The sequence below is a fragment of the Erythrolamprus reginae genome, chromosome 1, assembly GCF_031021105.1.
Source record: "Erythrolamprus reginae isolate rEryReg1 chromosome 1, rEryReg1.hap1, whole genome shotgun sequence".
Taxonomy (NCBI): Eukaryota; Metazoa; Chordata; class Lepidosauria; order Squamata; family Dipsadidae; genus Erythrolamprus; species Erythrolamprus reginae.
In genome coordinates, this window is record NC_091950.1 from 154026158 (window position 1) to 154045288 (window position 19131).

General features: G+C 37.8%; 1 protein-coding gene across 1 annotated transcript in view; it reads right to left on the reverse strand.

Moving 5' to 3' along the window:
• The window catches only part of CNTNAP5 (contactin associated protein family member 5), a 485513-nt gene that overhangs the window by 227725 nt on the left and 238657 nt on the right, over window positions 1-19131 (reverse strand). Inside the window, exon 7 of the mRNA XM_070729992.1 lies at window positions 15614-15757. Within this exon, the coding sequence (XP_070586093.1) occupies window positions 15614-15757 (144 nt within the window). The remainder of the gene's footprint in view (window positions 1-15613; window positions 15758-19131) is intronic.

Sequence of the window (19131 nt, forward strand, 5' to 3'; positions counted from 1 at the left end):
TGGCCATTGAGACAATTTTTGGTCATGAAGTGGGATTTTATGAAAGTCTCTCATCCTATACTGCTGAAGACAGAATATTAAAGTTGGCCAGAAATAAAATTGTACATGAGTGAACTAAATTGAGTAGACAGTTCACATATCTAGAAGGTTTCCAGAAAGGAACCAACTCTTACAGGCTCTACTGCAGTCTAAATAATTTGCATTGTATTTAACCTGTGGTTCAACTACAACAGGCAGGCTATTTCTATTTTAAAAAGAAAAAAGAAAGACCAACCACTGCCAAATAACTGATTCCTTCAATAAAAACTGAGCTCCTACAACAGGCAATGTAATCCTGACATGTCTCAAATTTTTGGTCCCACCCAGAATGTTTGGTTGAATGTCTTACATGGTCAGATAACACACTGAATGTGATAACTGATAAGTGAAAAACCTGCTTTTGTTTCAATACACCAGTCCTGCAGAATTTAGATCTTTAACAGGATTCATTGTTAGTATGAGATACAGCACTGTAATTCTCTTTGTAATCTCAGACGTATCACTCTAAAAACTTGTGATGCATGATTTGTACATGAATGGGACTAAGACAAGAAAAAAACCCTTCTTTGCCTTGTACTACTTTTCTTCCACTTCCACTCCAACAATAAATTTCTCAAGGCCACTGGTTTCTAAAAGCTTGAACGCCAGCTGGTTCAAGTCGAACATTTATTTTCAAACTAAATAATTTCCAGGGCATTTAGCTATAAATTGATGACACTGGAAACACTCTAAGAATGTTCAAACCATTTTTTAATAATATCGCCTCCAATTCAGAGCTAAATGCATTCTTGCAGAGTTGCGGGGAGCCCAGTTGTTTTGTTCTCAACAATTCCACAGCTGTTTATTCACCAAAATCAAATACCTAGTAATTTACAATACAGGGTGGGACACATTTCTTCCAAAGAACAGGGCATTATGGAAGGATTGAAGGCTTTTTGCCCAACATCAACTGAAATCTTATAAATCGATAGAAATAATATATTTTCTGTGAGAATAACCTCTCATCAGAGTGGATGCTTCATTCTAACAAGAACATCAGATGTAACAAAATATGAGCAATGTATGGGAAATTTATAGGATGCTTGGGAATTTCCTTGATAAAGGGATTAAACAAAATGAGGGAATTATTGATAAATGGAAAATGACAATTGTTATTTTGATTGGAAAGGAAGTTCCAGTAAGAGATTTAATTCACAACATGATCTTCATTGAACCTTGATGGTTCTGTGGTTCTGTGGTTAGAGGCAACAAGAGCCTTGGTGGTACAGTGGTTAGAGTGCAGTACTGCAAGCTACTTCTGCTGATCAATGGCTGCCAGACGTTTGGCAGATCGAATCTCAGTACGTTCAACGTTGACTCAGCCTTCCATCCTTCCAAGATCAGTAAAATGAGGACCCAGATTGTTGGGAGCAATATGCTTACTCTCTGTAAACCACTTAGAGAGGGCTGTAAAGCACTGTGAAACAGTATATAAGTCTAAAATGCTATTATTGCAATAAAATGAAGTGAAATCTTTGGTGGGAACATTCTTTTAAATGACAAAGAATATTGGAACAAAGTAAATTGAGGTATTTCAATGGATTCCTCTTTGAATTGGTTATTATTTGTGATATCACAAGGATAATGTGAACTGGGAATTTGAAAAATATAATCCAAACCTGTAATTGATTTGTATCATCTGATGAAAACATGCCATGGGACTGTTCGTTTCATCATAATTAGGTACTGGCTAAGAGCCAAACAAACTGACCAGGTAACACAGAGAATATGGTAATTGCTTTATGAAAAGGCTGCCTTTTCATATCAATATACTCAGTCTTGTAGAACATAAGATTCATTACATGTCAGAGCAAGAAAAATTAATTTCATATTTGTTCTGCCGGGCTCTATGGTATGAGTCTCCCGAAAATTCAAGGGTAAAAATTTCAGACACACACACACACTTGAAAATTCAAAAACAAAGTTCTTTATCACAAAATTCAAAAGAAACAAAGCACCCTTTTTGTATTGCAAAGAGCACTGGTCCCAAAACAACCTTGTAGGCTGTACAATCCCCTTAATTAGTCCTTAAGTACTTAGCTAGCAGCTGTGAAGAAACGTCACAGCCCTCCTTCTTCCACGAAGTGAGACACACACACTTTGCTCTGCTTTGGTTTCAAATTGTGAAAATTCAACAAAGTCTGGAAACAGCAAGGCACGGTCCTGAAGAAACAATGATCAGATAATCTTCCACAACGGCCAAGCCAGCACGCTGCTATTTATATCACCAGCTCTAATTACTGGAGCCCCACCCAAACACAGGTGGCCTCTCTTATCTCCTGTAATATTTCCTCAATTGGTCTCTTCTATGCATAATTCTGCGCATGCGTGGGTCTAATACTCCTTCATCAGAATTGACCGAAGATAATGGAGATTGGTTTCCTGGACTGTGTGCCAAGCCCCCTTCTTCCAAGTCACCCCCACCTTCTTCTTCGTCCGAGGAAACTGCACTACCTGACTCTGTCGGCAATAAAACAGGCCTATGACATGTTGATGTCATAGGCCTGCATCCACTTCCACAATCCTTGGGGCAGGAGCTGGTCCAGAGCCAACCACAATAATATTAATAGCCCAATCTCCAGAATTTAGAAAGAAGAGTTTTGATCCATCAAGCCAAGAAGCACAGCTAATAATGACCAATCAAAATAAGTTGGATAATACAGTAGTAGGATATCTGATAATAGGAATAAATAAATCATCCTAATTATGAAAAACATACCTTTTATTTTTCAATTTTTTAAAATGCTGAAAATTCATTTTTTGTTCAAAGCTTTTCCTAAAATATACACGTTTTTAAAGCAACTTTCCCTAATTCTCTTTTCAAAGCCTCCATATCTAGTATATAAACTTTGGGGGAACATTTTTGATCAGAATATAATGCTGTTCTGTATATTCATTGGTATATTAACCCATTTCATATCCACTAAAATACAGCTTATATCAGACACTGTCATCGGTTCTTTTATATGTCAATTTTATTTCATTTATTTATTTATTTATTGGATTTATATTACTGTATACTTATAAATTGGGGCATGCTACTCATAATACCTTTGTGACCAATGCTTGACAGCTTTGCTTAATGAAGTTAGTTGCCAGTGCCATTTGAAGTCTCTAAACAAGAGCTATCTGTACTTAAATAGAACAGTGGCTATAATTTTTATGTAGCATAGTAATCGAAGCAACGTCAACCACAAAATTTGCCTGATTTCCAACCAGGCAAATTTTGTGATTGATGTTGCTTCAATTATTATTTTTCTAATTTGAACAGCCAGTTTGTCCTCCTCTTCTTCTTTTTTTCTTTAATAATCTCAGGTGTGTACCATTCATTCAAAGTGTTGGACACAATTCAGAGTGTTGGTTATGACCTATAAAGCTCTATATGGCATCGGGCCAGATTACCTCTGGGACTGCCCTCTGCCGCATGAGTCCCAGTGACCGGTTAGGTCCCACAGAGTCAGCCTTCTCCAGGTCCTGTCAACTAGACAATGTTGTTTGGTGGGACCTAGGGGAAGGGCCTTCTCTGTAGGGCCCCTGGCCCTCTAGAATCATCTTCCTTTGGAGATTCGCACTGCCCCGACCCTCCCCGCCTTCCGTAAAAGCTTAAAGACCTATTTATGCCACCAGGTTTGTGGCCATTAGACCCCTGGCCAACGAATGTAGTATGTTTCAATGCATGAATGCTAATGGATCGTTTTAACTCTATTAGTGTTTAAAGTTTTAGTTATATTAATTGAATTTTTAAATTATGTATGCTGTATATTGTTTTTTGACATATTGTGAGCCACCCGAGTCCTTTATTTTCTCCCAGTCACTTGAAGATGGGAAAGGATATTTCAAAAGTTGAATGGAGAAACACATTGTGAGTCACTTTGAAGGTGAGTGAGAGATTAATAGAAGGTGATGTCATCCATTACTGCCCTCCAGAAAGACTGCTTGCCTTGCTTGATGACAACATAATTGGGCCATACAGATAAAGTTTTAGTGAGTAGTAAGAAAAGGTAAGTTCTAAATGTGGGGAAACCCCGATTCGCCTCCTCACTGCTGCGCTACCGAGCAGATCAGCTGCTGGGCGGCCGAAGGAACCTTCCCTGGGTCTTCCCGGCCGCCCACGCAAAGGGGAAACCCCGGCTCCTCGCTGATGCCCGCCGCTCGCCCGCCCGCCAGCAAGAGGGGGAAGACCCAGGGAAGGTTCCTTCAGCTGCCCAGCAGCTGATCTGCTCGGCGCAGCAGCAGCGAGCAGACGAAGATCGGGGTTTCCCAGCCGCCCACGCAAAGGGGAAACCCTGGCTCCTCGCTGATGCCCCCGCTCGCCCGCCCACCGCCCGCCAGCAAGAGGCGGAGAGATAGAGAAAGAGAGAGAAGGAAAGAAAGAGATGAGAGAGGGAGGAAGAGAGTGTGAGAGAGGAAGAAGCAAGATAGAGAAAGAGAGAGAGAAAGAAAGATGAGAAAGGAAGGAAGAGAGTGACGTCATCGGTGGAAAAATCGTGATATAGCGTTTCGCGAAGATCGAGATCGCGAAACTCGAGGGATCACTGTATATATGTACTGGACAATTGACCAGTTTTCTCACAATTATTATTACCAAAAAAATGATCACGCCTCAGTCTATCCCCGTGCTTCCCCTGAAATAGTTGATATAATAATGTAATGCCACTTAAATTTAAAACCAAACTTTTCCCTGGCTTCAATATAGGATAAGAAGTTTCTGGACCTCAGGGGGAAAGCAAGTGATCTGATGTGTCTAGCTTCTAAAAATTTTATCTAGTGCATTCATCTGGCATTTGAGAACTCCATGGAGTCCAGTGTTTGCAGTCTGATTAATGATCCCTTTAACAGATACTGAAATCTACTCCAAAGGGGTTTCTGCTGCTTTTATAACAATTTTAACTTACTAAACTGAGACATTTAAAGGAATATATTTTACATTTCTTTGGTAGATCCTGTCATCAGACAAGAGTTTTGCCACTACCTATTTTTTTTAAAAAAATCCAATGGGTCATTGCTTAATTTCAAATGGATACTTTTAGCAAATATAAAAGATAAATTAAATTGTTTGCTTATAGATCATTAAAATAGATTATTGCATCATTGCAATAGATTATTGAACAGGATATTGCTCATGAAGAAATTTTGGCATCCTGATGAGATAGAGGGTGAATCTTTAACTTCTGAGACATCACATCCCACATGTTAATGCAAGAATTAATACAATGTAATAATTAGGATATGGGATGTGGTGGGTCAATGGCTAAGACACTGAGCTTGTCAATCAGAAAGGACAGCAGTTTGGTGGTTCAAATCCCTAGTGCCGTGTAACAGAGTGAATTCCCATTAATTATCCCAACTTCTGCCAATGTAGCAGTTCGAAAGCATGTAAAATGCAAGTAGAAAAATAGGGACCAACTTTGGTGGGAAGGTAACAGCATTCTGTGCACCTTCAGAGTTTAGTCATGCTGGCCACATGGCCATGGAGATATCTTTGGACATTGCTGGATCTTTGGCTTTGAAATGGAGATGAGCAGCACCTCCTAGAGTCAGGAATGGCTAGCATATATGTAAGAAGGGAACCTTTAGCTTTAATAACTAGGATAACTAGGATAAGAACAATAATAAGGAGGAGGGACATAGTTACATTGGTACCTCTACTTCGTTCTGTGACCAGGTTCTAAAGTAGAAAAGTTTGTAAGAAGAAGCATTTATCCCATAGGAAGCAAATAATGCGTGAGATTGGGAAAACCACAGAGGGTGGATGCCCTGTTTCCCCTCAGGAGATTCCTAGAGAGGTCCCATGGAGGCTTCTCCCCATCTTTTTTGGCTCTGTTTCTTCCCAGGAGATTCCTAGAGAGGCTCCACAAAGGCTTCTGCCCGCCTTTTCTGGACCTGTTTCCTACCAGGAGATTCCTAGAGAGGCTTCTCCCTGCCTTTTCAGTTTCAGAGGCTCAGGTTTGTAAGTAGAAAATGGTTCTTGAGAAGAACCCAGTTCTTATCTAGAAAAGTTCGTACATAGAGGCATTTCTAGATAGAGGTACCACTGTAGCATCTTCTGATAATTATGTTTCTACTTTGATGTAGAGTCTGTCATTTTTCAAACTTAGTGCCTCCCTACTTTTGATAGGACAACATTGAAAAAAAGAAAATAAATAATTTCTTCAGATAATTGTTGCATTATTTAACAAGACATACTAATTTTTTTTTCCTGGGAATAACAGGGTTTAATACATTCATATTCCAGAAACATCTATATAGATCTATATACTTTTTAATGGGGGAAAGAATTATTTCTAGTAGTTGAAAAACTATGGTTTATTTACTTGAATTAAACTTACCAATAGTGTCTTGCTCACCACCACCACCCACCTCCAAATATCAGATAACAAAAGAAGAATGCTCAGTCAACTGAAATTTCATCCCATTGGGAGAAATGAAGGATCATATACTTGGCTTAGCAATTCTGGATTTTGTTTATCTGAGTTTCCCAAGCTTTTAAGTCAGTGGCCAACTTTGCAACAGAAGATATCTCAGCCTTTCTGTTGCAGAAAATGAGCATCATCACTTAATTGCCTGGTACCAGTGCTTGAGACATGAGTGCCGGGGGCACTCTCAGCCCATCTGAAAATGATATCGATCATTCTGATCCAAAGCAAAGGTCAAAAACTGAGAAAATGGGGATAACTTGGTAACTTCCTCTTTTGAATGGAGAAAAACAAAGAAAGTCTGCATCTAATCTTGCAAACTCACAAGGATCTAACAAGACAGGACAACCAAAAGTGGTGAATTTTCACAAATGTATACAGAGTTTAATTTTTGAGATATATTTGGTCATTCAAAGGGTTACTTTGAAAAGTGAATATTTCCAATTCAAACTCCTTGCACCAGGTTCTAATCGTTTTCCATAGTTTCTGATTTCTAGCTTTGAAAGTCAAAATATATAACTGTATGTCAGGAATCATAAAATGTCTTGCTCTATCCATTTGAAATAAAATAAATGTTCAACAAAAAGTGCAGGTATTCAATCAAAATGTAAATCAAAATAAGGAAGAAAAATAATAAAAATGACTTAAATATGTGCAACCAGTCAGTAACTACTGGTACTGGGACAACTGCCTTTTCTGAAAACATACACATGGTTTTAAGGACTTTCACCCTTTAAGTAAGAAAAAAAACCCACTACTGCAACTTTATTCTCCTCATTTGGAACTATATTCTGAGAATAATCATGGCTACACGATTTGGCTTTCAGGAATTATTCATTTTACAATTCAGCACATTGTCTATATTTTTTGGGAAGTCTGAAAATCAGAGAGGAGGGTGTGTGCGTGGAGATGTTCAGGGCAAGTGAGAAGAGGCATCCTAGACCAGAGGTGAAGGATGGAAGAAAGAAACATTACAGACTCCATGTTAATTAGATTATTGTAAGTCTGCTTAATAATTTTAAGGTTTTAAAAATATATTATTATTCCATCCAGCATTAAAGTTGTCCTTCTGAAAAAATTGTGGTATTTCTTCACGTGTTTGCCAGCTATGTAGAGTTTGATAATTTATTAAGGAGCAATGTCTTATAGATAATATGAACGAAAGCAATTACTGTATGTATTCTATTTGGAGAAGACGCTTTTATGAAAATAGTCTAAGTGATCTGTCATTTACACTATTTCACAGCAATTCAATCCATCTGTAGAATATTTTAAATGAATTCTCCCCTTTTCAAGTGTAGTGGAACACAACTTCTATTAGACTAACCATTATAGCCAGGTTATGGTCCTGTGGAATGCTTCATATTGGGAAAGGCTGATTAGAATGTCTGGGCCAAGAACTAAATCAATATTGTATCCCAGGTAAAGATATTTAAGTCAATGACAACTCCCCCCTCCCTTGAATATTGGCTAATTTGAAAACGTACATTGAATGTTGCAATGATTGGTTGAATGAGAAATTGAATAATATGAATAATATTTTGATTGCAGTGAAGCAATGAGGGATTTAAACATTGCATCCAGATAGGTTTCATGGAATAAACAATTAACTGGGATCATATATTTGACTAAATCACATTGTTTTATAATTGACAATGATTTATAATCCATAGCTACTGCAAAACATGCCAGCTCACAAACATTTCATGACTTAGCAAGGTATGCAAATCCTGCCAATACAATATTATGAAGAAAACTCAGTGGATCTTTATATGATAAAGAGAGATCTTGTATTGATAAATATATGGAAGAATTCAAAATTAAATAATAAAAGAGCATGCATGCAGATCCTATTATTTTCTTTCCTGACATCCACAAAAATCTGAAAGAAAATTATACCAATGTTTTAATGGAGGTTATAGCTGTCCACGCAGTCTTGGACATCTCTAGATTACTTTTAGCTTAACTTCAAGCAAATACAAGTAAAACTCTCATTCTACAAAGGTATAGGTAATATGAGTAAATGGGTAAATAACTGGGTTTTTTTAAGGAGTACGAGTATTTCTTCATCAAACTGTCTTAAGGTATTCAGTGAGGGCCACAATATTGTACCTGGGGTATGTACGCTTCAGCATCTTTTATTAATGGCTTGATAAGAAGCAAAACCAATGTTTATCAAATTTTCAGATGATGAAAACTTGAATAGGATAGCTAATATCCAGTATAACAGAAAGAAAATTTATCATTATTTTGATAGGTTAGAGTAGTGGGCTTAAAATAACAGAATGTGATTTAATAGACAAGTGCACAGTTATTCACTTAGGAAAGACAAATCAAATGCACAGGTGTTGGGAAGATTCAACCTGACAAGAAGGAGGGATCAAGCACAAAGTTCAGCTAGAATCATTGTACAACTGCAAAAGTCCTAGGACTAACCACCCTCCCTCTACCAAGTTCCTTATCTGATACCAAACTTATCTAATTGTTCCCATAATGGGAAGATTCTTTCATTATGGGCAGAACATAATAAAGTAGTTAGCTTGAACTTTGTACTTACAGGTTGGGATATTTATGCTAGGTATATAATAAAAGGATCAGCTTCGGTAACAATATAGAGTTTGTGAAAAGGTTCTTAGAATTACAGTTGATTACCAAATGAATATGAATCAATAGCCTATGAAGGTTTTAGAAAAGACAGCTTTAATTTTAGGCTGCAGCAATTAAAAAATAGTTTCCCAATCAGGGAAAATAATAGCTCTGATATATTCTGTATTTGTTAATCTTGTGTTTTGTTCAAGGGCTGAACACCAAACTTTAAATTTTTGACTCTGATAAAAATGGAACAGGGTCAGAAAAGGGCAATATGAAGACTTGGAGCTGAGTGATAGATAGAAAGAAAGATGGAAGGAACGAGGAATATTTAGTCTTGAGAAGAAAGTTCTAAGAGGGGAATATGAAAGCAATCCCAACTAAAGCTTGTTATCTATCCTTCCAAGAGGCAGGGCATGGAATAATGGATTTAAATTGCAATAAGTTCCATTCTGATTGAATGAAAGGAAACACCTCCTAACTGTTAGAGCCATCTGTGAGTAGAAACCAATTAGCCAGAGAAGTGGTGGGTTCCCCGTCATTGATTGTATTTAAGCAAAAGCTTGACAGCTCTCTTTTGTGGATTCTTTAATTTAGCTTCCTGTGTAGGAAAGGGGATTAGAATTGATGGTCTAAATGAACCCTTGGAAACCTATGATATATGCAGACTTGTTCTATATCTAGTTTCAAGTGTTAGAGCAGAGTTTATGACAAAAATAGATAATCAGTAAGGTGTTAATGAGAAATTCAGAAAGGTGGAAAAAAAATGGCAAATGTCCTATGCTTTTTCCAAGGTTCATAATAAAAGATAAAATACTGTTACAGTATAATAAATGGGCCACTATACACAACACCCTAAACTGGTTGTGCACAAACTATCCACCCTCCACAAAGGACACAATTTGTGGGCTTAGGTGTATTTTAGATGGGTTCCATTGTTATCTTCTTGATTCTTTTTAAACTCACCTTGTAGGCTGAGACTGTTGAAAAGTGGAGGCTGAAAGGGGAAAACGCATGGCCTTGATGAGAGGGGAATGATTGTTACTAAGGCAACACACAGATAAACATTGCAAAAGCCCAGATGAATGTGGAGAGGTGCAAAAGTATCTCAGATAGATACTTCATATAAGGAATGTGTGCATGACCTTAGGAAATTAGGGAAAGAAATTCTGCCTAGGAAAGAATCAAACATGTGGGGGCGGGAGTCCCCAATGGCTTAAAGATCAGGGGGGGGGGGAATCGGAACCCACCCTAATGGATCAAGCAATTAAAAGTGGTGATGAGAAAAATGCACAGTACTTTCAACTGTTAATGCAGCCTTAAAATAAAATAGAATTAGGTCAGCAAGTTTTCTCTCTGGTTTATCTGGGAAGACTGACACACCTTAAATTCACCTAAAGAGAAAAGATGGAGGAAAGGGAGCATCCCAAGACTTGCAAAATTCTGTTCACTAAAGCCAATCTGGATAAAAGTAGTTTCAGGTCTATGTGGAGTCTATGTCTGTATCTGGTTTACCTCCATAGGACTGACAATATCATGGATTATTGTATCTATTCTTCCCCAAGAGCAGAGAAAGAGGACAGAAAATTGTCAGAGTTGAGGATTAAGTAATTGTGACATAACACACTCAACTCTTTTGTGTTTTCTTTGCTTCTTATTTATTTAGTGTATGGCATACAACATCAGGAAAATCTACATATGCTAAACATGTGGAAAATATACACATGCTATGCAGTTCTGACAGCCGAGATGGCTAGTTTATTCCGTTCAGTTCTTGTGTGCCTATCCTTGGTGCACCGCAGTGGGAAAAGTAGATTTACACCAATAAGCTAGCATGCTTGGGTTGATGGCTCTTCTAGTATCTTTTACCAGTATTTCCTGATGTTGTGCCTGGAGGTGTCCAATGCTGGTTACCTCTCTCCACACACATGAACACTGCTAGGTACTTTTTCCCAGTGAAGTGTTATCCATTTATCTGTTTGCAATATTGCCTGCTTTGGAACTGCTTGGTGGGCAAGTCATGGGACCTCGCTCCATCTTTTGGAGCTGGGCTAAACTGCCAGAGTGCAGGTAGTTTCTGGCCAGCAGTTCCAGCATCATTAAACCTCTGTGTCACCACATCCTCTTTTCCTTTGCAGATAACACAATGGTTTCTCACACAACACAAAGAAGTAGTGGTTGTTTCTTTATGCATGCATACCTATCTAGCTAATGGTATTTGTTTAACCTAAGTGTATAAGGTAACATTGAAATAATGGTGTAGTGGCTAAAGCACAAGGTTAGAAACCATGGGATTGTTAGTTCTAGTCCCACCTTAGCCAGGTAGGACAGCTAAGTGACTTTGGGCAAGCCATTCTTTCTTTTGTCACAAGATTGTTGCTGTGGGGAAAATAAGAGGAGGAGAAGGTTGTGTTGGATATGTTCACTACCTTGAGTTATGTATATAAAAATAATAATAAAAAGGTAGGATACAAATAAAATGGAGTGGTGCAGCTGCAGTGATGGGCTACCAAAATTTTTACTACCACATTGTGGGCGTGGCTTATGCATTTTGTTTCAACATCTTTCAGTGCCAATTGGGTGCTTTGGGGTGGAGCTCCAAATTTTGCTACCAGAACTGCGTTCCTGCGTTCCCTTCGGAGCCCATCATTGTGCAGTGGCCTAGAGGAGGAGCTCTTGTCCCACAATCAGAAGGCTTTGAGTTTGATGCTAGATAGAGAGATGGGCTTCAGCCAGTTCAGACCGGCTTGGAAAAATTGGTTGTTAAAATTCTGCCCAGTTCAATGAACTGGCTAATCCCATCACTGGTTGGACCCACCCCATCTGTTTTTCAGCCCAAATGTGTATCTGGCACATTTAGTTGGACAACTTTGAAAATAAATCAAGGAAAGAACTGAGGAAAACCAACAGATCCTTCCCAAAATGTAATGGGGTGGGGTAGGGAAGGAATCTTATGTATTAGTGTAAAGGTCCTTTTTTTCCCAATGATAACAGTTCTAGGATAAATCAGATCAATAATAATGTCTGTCCATGTATCTTTCCTGCTCAGCTTTTCCTCATTATCTGACTATTCTAGAATATAAAGACAGAGGAGGACAGTTTTATGATTGAGATAACTTTGTGTCTATTTTCAGAGCCCCATACTATAAATAAAGAGAATGGAGGACAATTATTGTGATTGAGAGAATTTTGTGTCCATTTTTAAGGGCCAGAATGATCACAGTTCAATAACAGAGCATAGATGCTGCATATTCAGGCAAAGCAGAAATTATGGTCCATGAAGGTGGGGAGATTAGTGATCCTTAGATGCCTTTCTATATTTTTATGCATAAAGCATGTTTCTATTAGAATTGCCCTTAACAGATATGCTGTTCAGGATAATATATATAATATATATAAAAACCTACAAAAACAAAATTTGTGGATTTCCAAAATCGACTGGAGAGCATTCTGGAAGTTGAAGTCTACACATCTTAAAAGTTGCCAAATTTGTAAAACACTGATCTATCAGAACATCTAGTTCAGAGGTATTTGAGGCATCTAGTTCAGAGGTAGACTTGTGGACTTCAAAATAGGCTGAATATTCAGAGTATGGAACACTTCTTAATTATCCAAGCAAATGACCAATAATTAAACTGTCTTCTAAGACATCAAAGTATACAGAGCCAACTCAGTATACAGATAATGTTATGCATTAGTTCTTTGTTCTACTTACTAATGAATCTGGAATATGTTTGTATGTGCATAGTAATTGTTAAAAAGTTATTCCTTTTCTTCTAGCCAGAATCCCTCTTCTTCTCATCACCTATTGTGCAAATTTTACATACCATCATTTATGCATCCAATTCACTCTGGCAATAACGAGGGTACAAAAAATAAAAAGTACTACAATGTCTCAGAATTGTGAGCAAAACCAATCATATTTTGAGGTTCACTGCTCTTTACTGAAGTAGCATGTTAATAATTCCCATCCAAGAGAATAACTGATTTACCATATTTTTCAACTATAAAACACACCAGTGTATAAGACGCATCAAGATTTCAAAGAGGTAAGTTAGAAAAAAAGGTTTTTGTCCTCCCTAGCCCCCGGGAGCACTCTGAAAGCCTCCCAAACCTGGTTTTTGCAAGAACAGACCCAATTTTTACCTGTTTTTACAAAAAAATGGGGTACACAGAGGGTTTTAGGAGAACATGCAAAAATTGTGCTGTGTGAGTATCAGAAATTTCAGACTTTGATATAGGATGTTATTTTTCAAAGTTCACATGTTTTTTCCGTCCTGATCAACAATATGATATAGACAACATGATAATAAATGGAGAATCTTTGCAACAATGGTATTGTCTTCAGGGAACACAAAATGAAAAATTGAAAGCAAATTAAATAGATTGGGAGTAATAGCCTAACACAGCCCATCCAATACACTGATGGACATTTCATTTATTCTTCTTTACCAAAATGTTTATTGCAAGAAAAAAAGAGAAAGGAAGAAGTGAAAGCTTTCTTTCACCTAAAATGAGTATGAAAAATGGTAGTAAATAATCTTCTATTCCAGGTATTTAAAAATGCTTCCATATATACAGTGCAGACTTTGGCTTCCATAGAAATCATAGGGTGGGTCTGTTATCCTTTCAACACCATGATAGATGGCTTTGCACTGAATGCATTGAGGGTAAGAAACACAAGGCTGAGTATAAGAAGCAAAGCACTATTTATGATGGTCACATTTCCGACATATGTGTTTTCAATTTTGCATGTGTTTCACCACCTCAGAAAACAATTCTGTACAGTCTTGGCTTTGTGTCTCATCAGATGTTTTTCTTCAGTTTTGAAGGATGCATTTTTGAGACACTGGCAAGCCAGAAGCATGAAGCATGTATTTGTAATCATGACAGTATAACTAATTATTACTGCAGGAAATGGATTTTGTATTTGCTGCTAAAATGGTAAGAAAAAAGATTTTTGTAGTATATAAAAACAAGGAGGGAGAAGAACCAAAAATCAGAAAGGAGAAAAGGAAACTGAAAGGAGACATGAAAGGACCAGAAATAATGGATCTTGCTTATAGCTATCTACATTTCATTTAAATGTAAGGGGAAAATTGTTAATGGTAAAACACAAGCAACAGTGGAACAGTTTCAATGGAAGAAAAATCTGTTAGTAAGGTTGAACTGTGGAATTTTTGGTGCTGTCCGAAATTGGTTGTTTGCTTGTCGACATTTTATTACCTACCTACATAATGCCATTAGTGTGAGTAAGTGAGGGTTTAGCTGCCTGGTGGTAGGTATCTTGTCCTACCAAAATTGGTAGGTATCTTGTCCTACCAAAATTGGTAGGTATCTTGTCCTACCAATTTTGGTGTGAGTGTGTGCAGTTTCTTCCTTGGAAGTGCCTTGATCAGTGCATCGCTTTCTGACTGATTGTTCCTTTGGTATTGATCCCTGTTTATCTGGATGTGAACTGGTAGAGGGAATTATTCTATTTTGCTTGTTTGTTTATTTCCTAGGTTCTTTATTCTCTGTTTTGAATAATGCGGAAATGTGATTTACTGTATCTCTGTGTGTCTATTGATGGCTGATTAGTCTGAATACCCAGCTTTCTGGAATTCCCTATTATTTTGATCTGGCTTGGCCTATTATGTTAATACTTTTCCAAGCAAAAGAAAAGGTTGAATCTATCTATATGTTGTGAGATTAAGTACTTTCCATTATGTTTTTTGACTGCTGTTTGGTATTAGAGCCGGGGTGGCACAGTGGTTACAGTACAGCACCGCATCCTACTTCAGCTAACTGCTAGCTGTAGTTCAGCAGTTCAAATCTCACCACTAGCTCAAGGTTGACTCAGCCTTTCATCCTTCCAAGGTGGGTAAAATGAGATTGTTAAGGGCAATACGCTTAGAGAGGACTGTAAAAGCACTACGAAGTGGTATATAAGTTTAAATGCTATTGCTATTCACTAGTGCACTCTCCCAGTCTTCTGCTTGTTTGTCCTACGTGGTGGATCAGAAAATTGCCCTGCAATTATAAGTTGTAAGTGATCTATTGGATCTTTTTCATTTGCTGGTCACAACCACCATCTTGAAATTTCTGATTCACCACCCCTTCTCAGATGCCCCCAATTCCATAGGATGTGGGCCTGGGCTAGCAAACAAAAACTGAATACACATTTTCAAAAATGTGCTTCAGAGTCTCACCTTTTTATATTTAATGTACAGTAATGGCAGTACTTCTCATATTTATTTCCTTCAGCTACCAGCTCTTTTAAACTTCTTTCAAAAGGAATACTTAAACCAAGATTGCTGAAATTTTCAGATGCATTCTTGTGGATTTTTTAACTGACTTCCAAAAAGAAAACCTTTTTGGAAGGAAGGAAGGAAGGAAGGAAGGAAGGAAGGAAGGAAGGAAGGAAGGAATTTTCTTACCTAAGAAACTTGCTTCACAGGGTGAGCAAATTTGTCAACCAGAACAATTTCAGGAAAACAAAGTGTCACCCTCTTCTCCCACCCCCCAAAAAAGGTGCTTCAAATTCTTACCACTGTGTGGATCTGTGGTTTCCGCCTTTTGGCTAGGTCAATGATATTGACTCCATTGTAATATAGGTTCTCAATACAACCATGGAAATTTTTCTTCTGGAAGGTTCCTGGTTTTCCTGGGACTGGGATTCCTCCAAAACTGAGCTTTGAGACAAGAACAAATTCAAATTTAATGCTTTAATAACCGTATGATTTTGACCAATGATTACTTTCTAGGTGTTAATAAAAGAAATGCCTAGCAGAAGGACAATCAATAAAAATCAAATTAATAATTATATTTTACTCTCTCTACTTTTCTTTTGCCACAGGTTATCCATTGGGTTGGCTAATGTAGTTCCAAAGTCAAAAGCTGAAATCAACTGAAATTGACATGAATTCCAATTTCATATGGAAAAGAAGCATCAAAAGTTTCTTCCAAATCGCACAGCAGTACAATAATAGATTTTTTTTTGTTTAGCAATATAATTTTAGGTTCCAAATTACTGGCAGGAGGAATTACATTTAAAGATCCATTTTCATTCTGGAACTCATTATTACTTGCTACCTTTGCTCTTTCTTATTTTGTCCTTCAGTCTGGACTTACAGAAAATCAAATTAAAAGTGTACAGTCAATATCAATTATGCTGCTGCATTATTGGAGGGAAAAAACCCCACTTCCTTTGGTGATCAATTATACTTTTAATTACCTAACTAATCCTTTTATTTTCCAGAGCTGCACCTTTAATCCCTTCAAAATACCAAAATAAACTTTCAATAGACAATAGTATTAGTGGAGCACAGTGGACCCATTTAAGTCTCTGGACTCAAGTAGGTAATCATTAAACATAAATTGACCAAACATAGTTGTGAGATTTCTGTATTTTATATTAGGTTCTATAATTAAATTTTTACAGTTGATGAGTATTGTTTTATTATAGCCTTTCTTAATCTAGCTTTCTAAAGAAGTGATCATAAGACATATTTAACTGGGTCATGAGGAGGGGCCAAACAATGTGCTTCACAGGTTCAAAAGCCCTGCTATATAACCTTAATAGGACAATAATTTTAGCCTATATTATTTAGGCCTGTATTATTCATCTTGGTCTAACTAATTCCATGTTGTTTGGTCTTCTTCCTAGCAAGCTAATTGTCCCTTCTTCCACCACAATCGAGATGGTCATCTAAATAAGTCTCTGAAAGCCCTCCATCTTTGTCTGCTTCACTTTTCAACTTCTATAACCACAGAAGAGTAGAAAGACGACAAGTGGTTGGTAAATCCACAGTATCTGAATTTAAACATGCCTGGGATAAACATATATCCAACCTAGGATAAAATGCAGGAAATAGTATAAGGGCAGACTAGATGGGAGATCTTTTTCTGTCTATGTTTCTAAGTAAATTGTTCACCCTTTCTCCATCAAAACACCAGGAATTAGGAATTGCCATTTTCTCACCCTTCTTCACAGCAGTTGGGAAGTCTAAATAACAAAGACTAATGCATAACTGATCAAGTCATCTGTGATTGTGCACTGCCAGCACATGGAAAAAGGCCAATTGCCTGGAGGAGAGGACTGCTGGTTCAGCTGTGATGTGTCACATTCTATCATACCCCAGCCAACATATTATTGCAATTGCTGGGGATGTTACTAGCTATAGTCCAGTACAAGTAGTACATCTGCATGGGAATATTAGTTCCATGTAATATCAGAACATGGGGAATCAATCAACCTATTTCTACTGTGCACAAGTTCATTATTTATTTATTTAAAATATTTATATGGCTGACCAACTGACTCCAGGCAGTTTACGGAAGCAAAACCACAAATACAAAATTTAACAAACCCTTGTCTACCAACCCAACTGTTGACAAAATTCCGACAAACCTGTATCACCTGGAGCCCCCAGGTCTACTGGAAAAACCATGTCTTCAGGACCTTTTGTAAGAGTATTAAGGTGGAACCCAACTTATCTCTGCAGAGATGCTGCCCCACAAGGAGGGAACTACCACCTTGTGGACTTCTAGAAGGCGGCTCCTCGGCTGAGGTGGCTCGGCTGTTCAGGGCGGCGGCCATGTTTGAAGGCAGATCGGGCGGGAAAGGGAAGGAAGCTTCCCGCCCGTTTCCATGGTAACGGCGGCCATTAATTGAGCCGGGAACCATAGCCGCTCTGTGTGTGCCTTCGTGGTTGCCATGGCAACCGGGCTGCGGCCTCTTGATAGGCCGGGAAGCAGCGTGAGGTCACGCTGGAAGGCAGAGTGTGTCAATCCTGCCTGGTGACACGCCTTTCTTTTTGGTTTCACTAGATGAACTTCCTTAATAGAGAGGACCCCTAAAACACTTTGCCTCCCTTCTCTGGATGTCAGATAGATACAATTAGGAAAAGACGGTCCTTCAAATAACCTGGCCCAAGCCATGTACACTCATCCATATATGGGTGTTCATTCCCTTCTGCTCTATGTTTTCATTACATTGACTACATTTATTTAGCAGCTATTCATTCTTGATTCTGTTTTTGCTTACTTTACCCCTTGCCACTGCATTCAGTTTGACATACCCAGCCTCATTGCCATGTAACTAAGTGAGCAGAAACTTACTTAATTCAGTCATTTTCACTTCTCTGATATTCAATCCTTGGAAAGATCACACACTACCGACAATCCTTCTCCCCATCTTTACATATCTTAAACATTCTTCAGCCATCTTGCCATCTTTAGTAAATATTTTACACAAATAAACAAACAACCATTCATGGTAAAGGGTTTTTTTTTTTTTGCCTTTTATGTTTACTTCATTTCCCCATCAAACACAACTACCATGGTCTTTAATGTTCAGATCAACATTCCTTTTTACATCATACAGTCTATCTAACATTCATGGCAAATCATATAACTTTATACACCTTTGTCATATTTCACAATCAACTTCAATGTCCCTATTCACAACACAATTCATAATTCAAGTCTTTTCAATGTTATCATTATCTCCAAGTCATACAGTAAATCTTTCTCATAATGATGCATATCTGAATGTTCCGCTGAAAACTCTGGTCGACACTCCCCTGTTTGGCATAAAATTTCATTCTCCTGAATTATGTTCACTGACACCTCTCCTAATATTTCAATTAGAATTCTGCCAAACATCTGCCTAAATCTAAAACTATCCTCTGTAGTTTTTGCATCCATTAATGCTATCTTTCTTTTTTTAAAAAAAAATAATATATTTTATTGCATTTTTTAAAATTATTACTTATAAGCAGGGGTGGGCTACTGCCTGGACATGGGGGGGACACAGTGGGGTAGCGAAAATGGAGCTCCACTCCAGTGCACCCAATTTGCACTGAAAGATGTTGAAAGAAAATGCAGGGCGTCCTGCAAAGGCCACGCCCACAGTGAGGTAGTAAAACTTTTGGTAGCCCTTCACTGCATATAATATACAGAAAAAAGGCAAAAAAAGGCAAAAGAAGAAGAGAAGAGATATATACATAAAAACATCTACAAACCTATACAAAGGACATAACGAACCTAACAATCCACATAACTC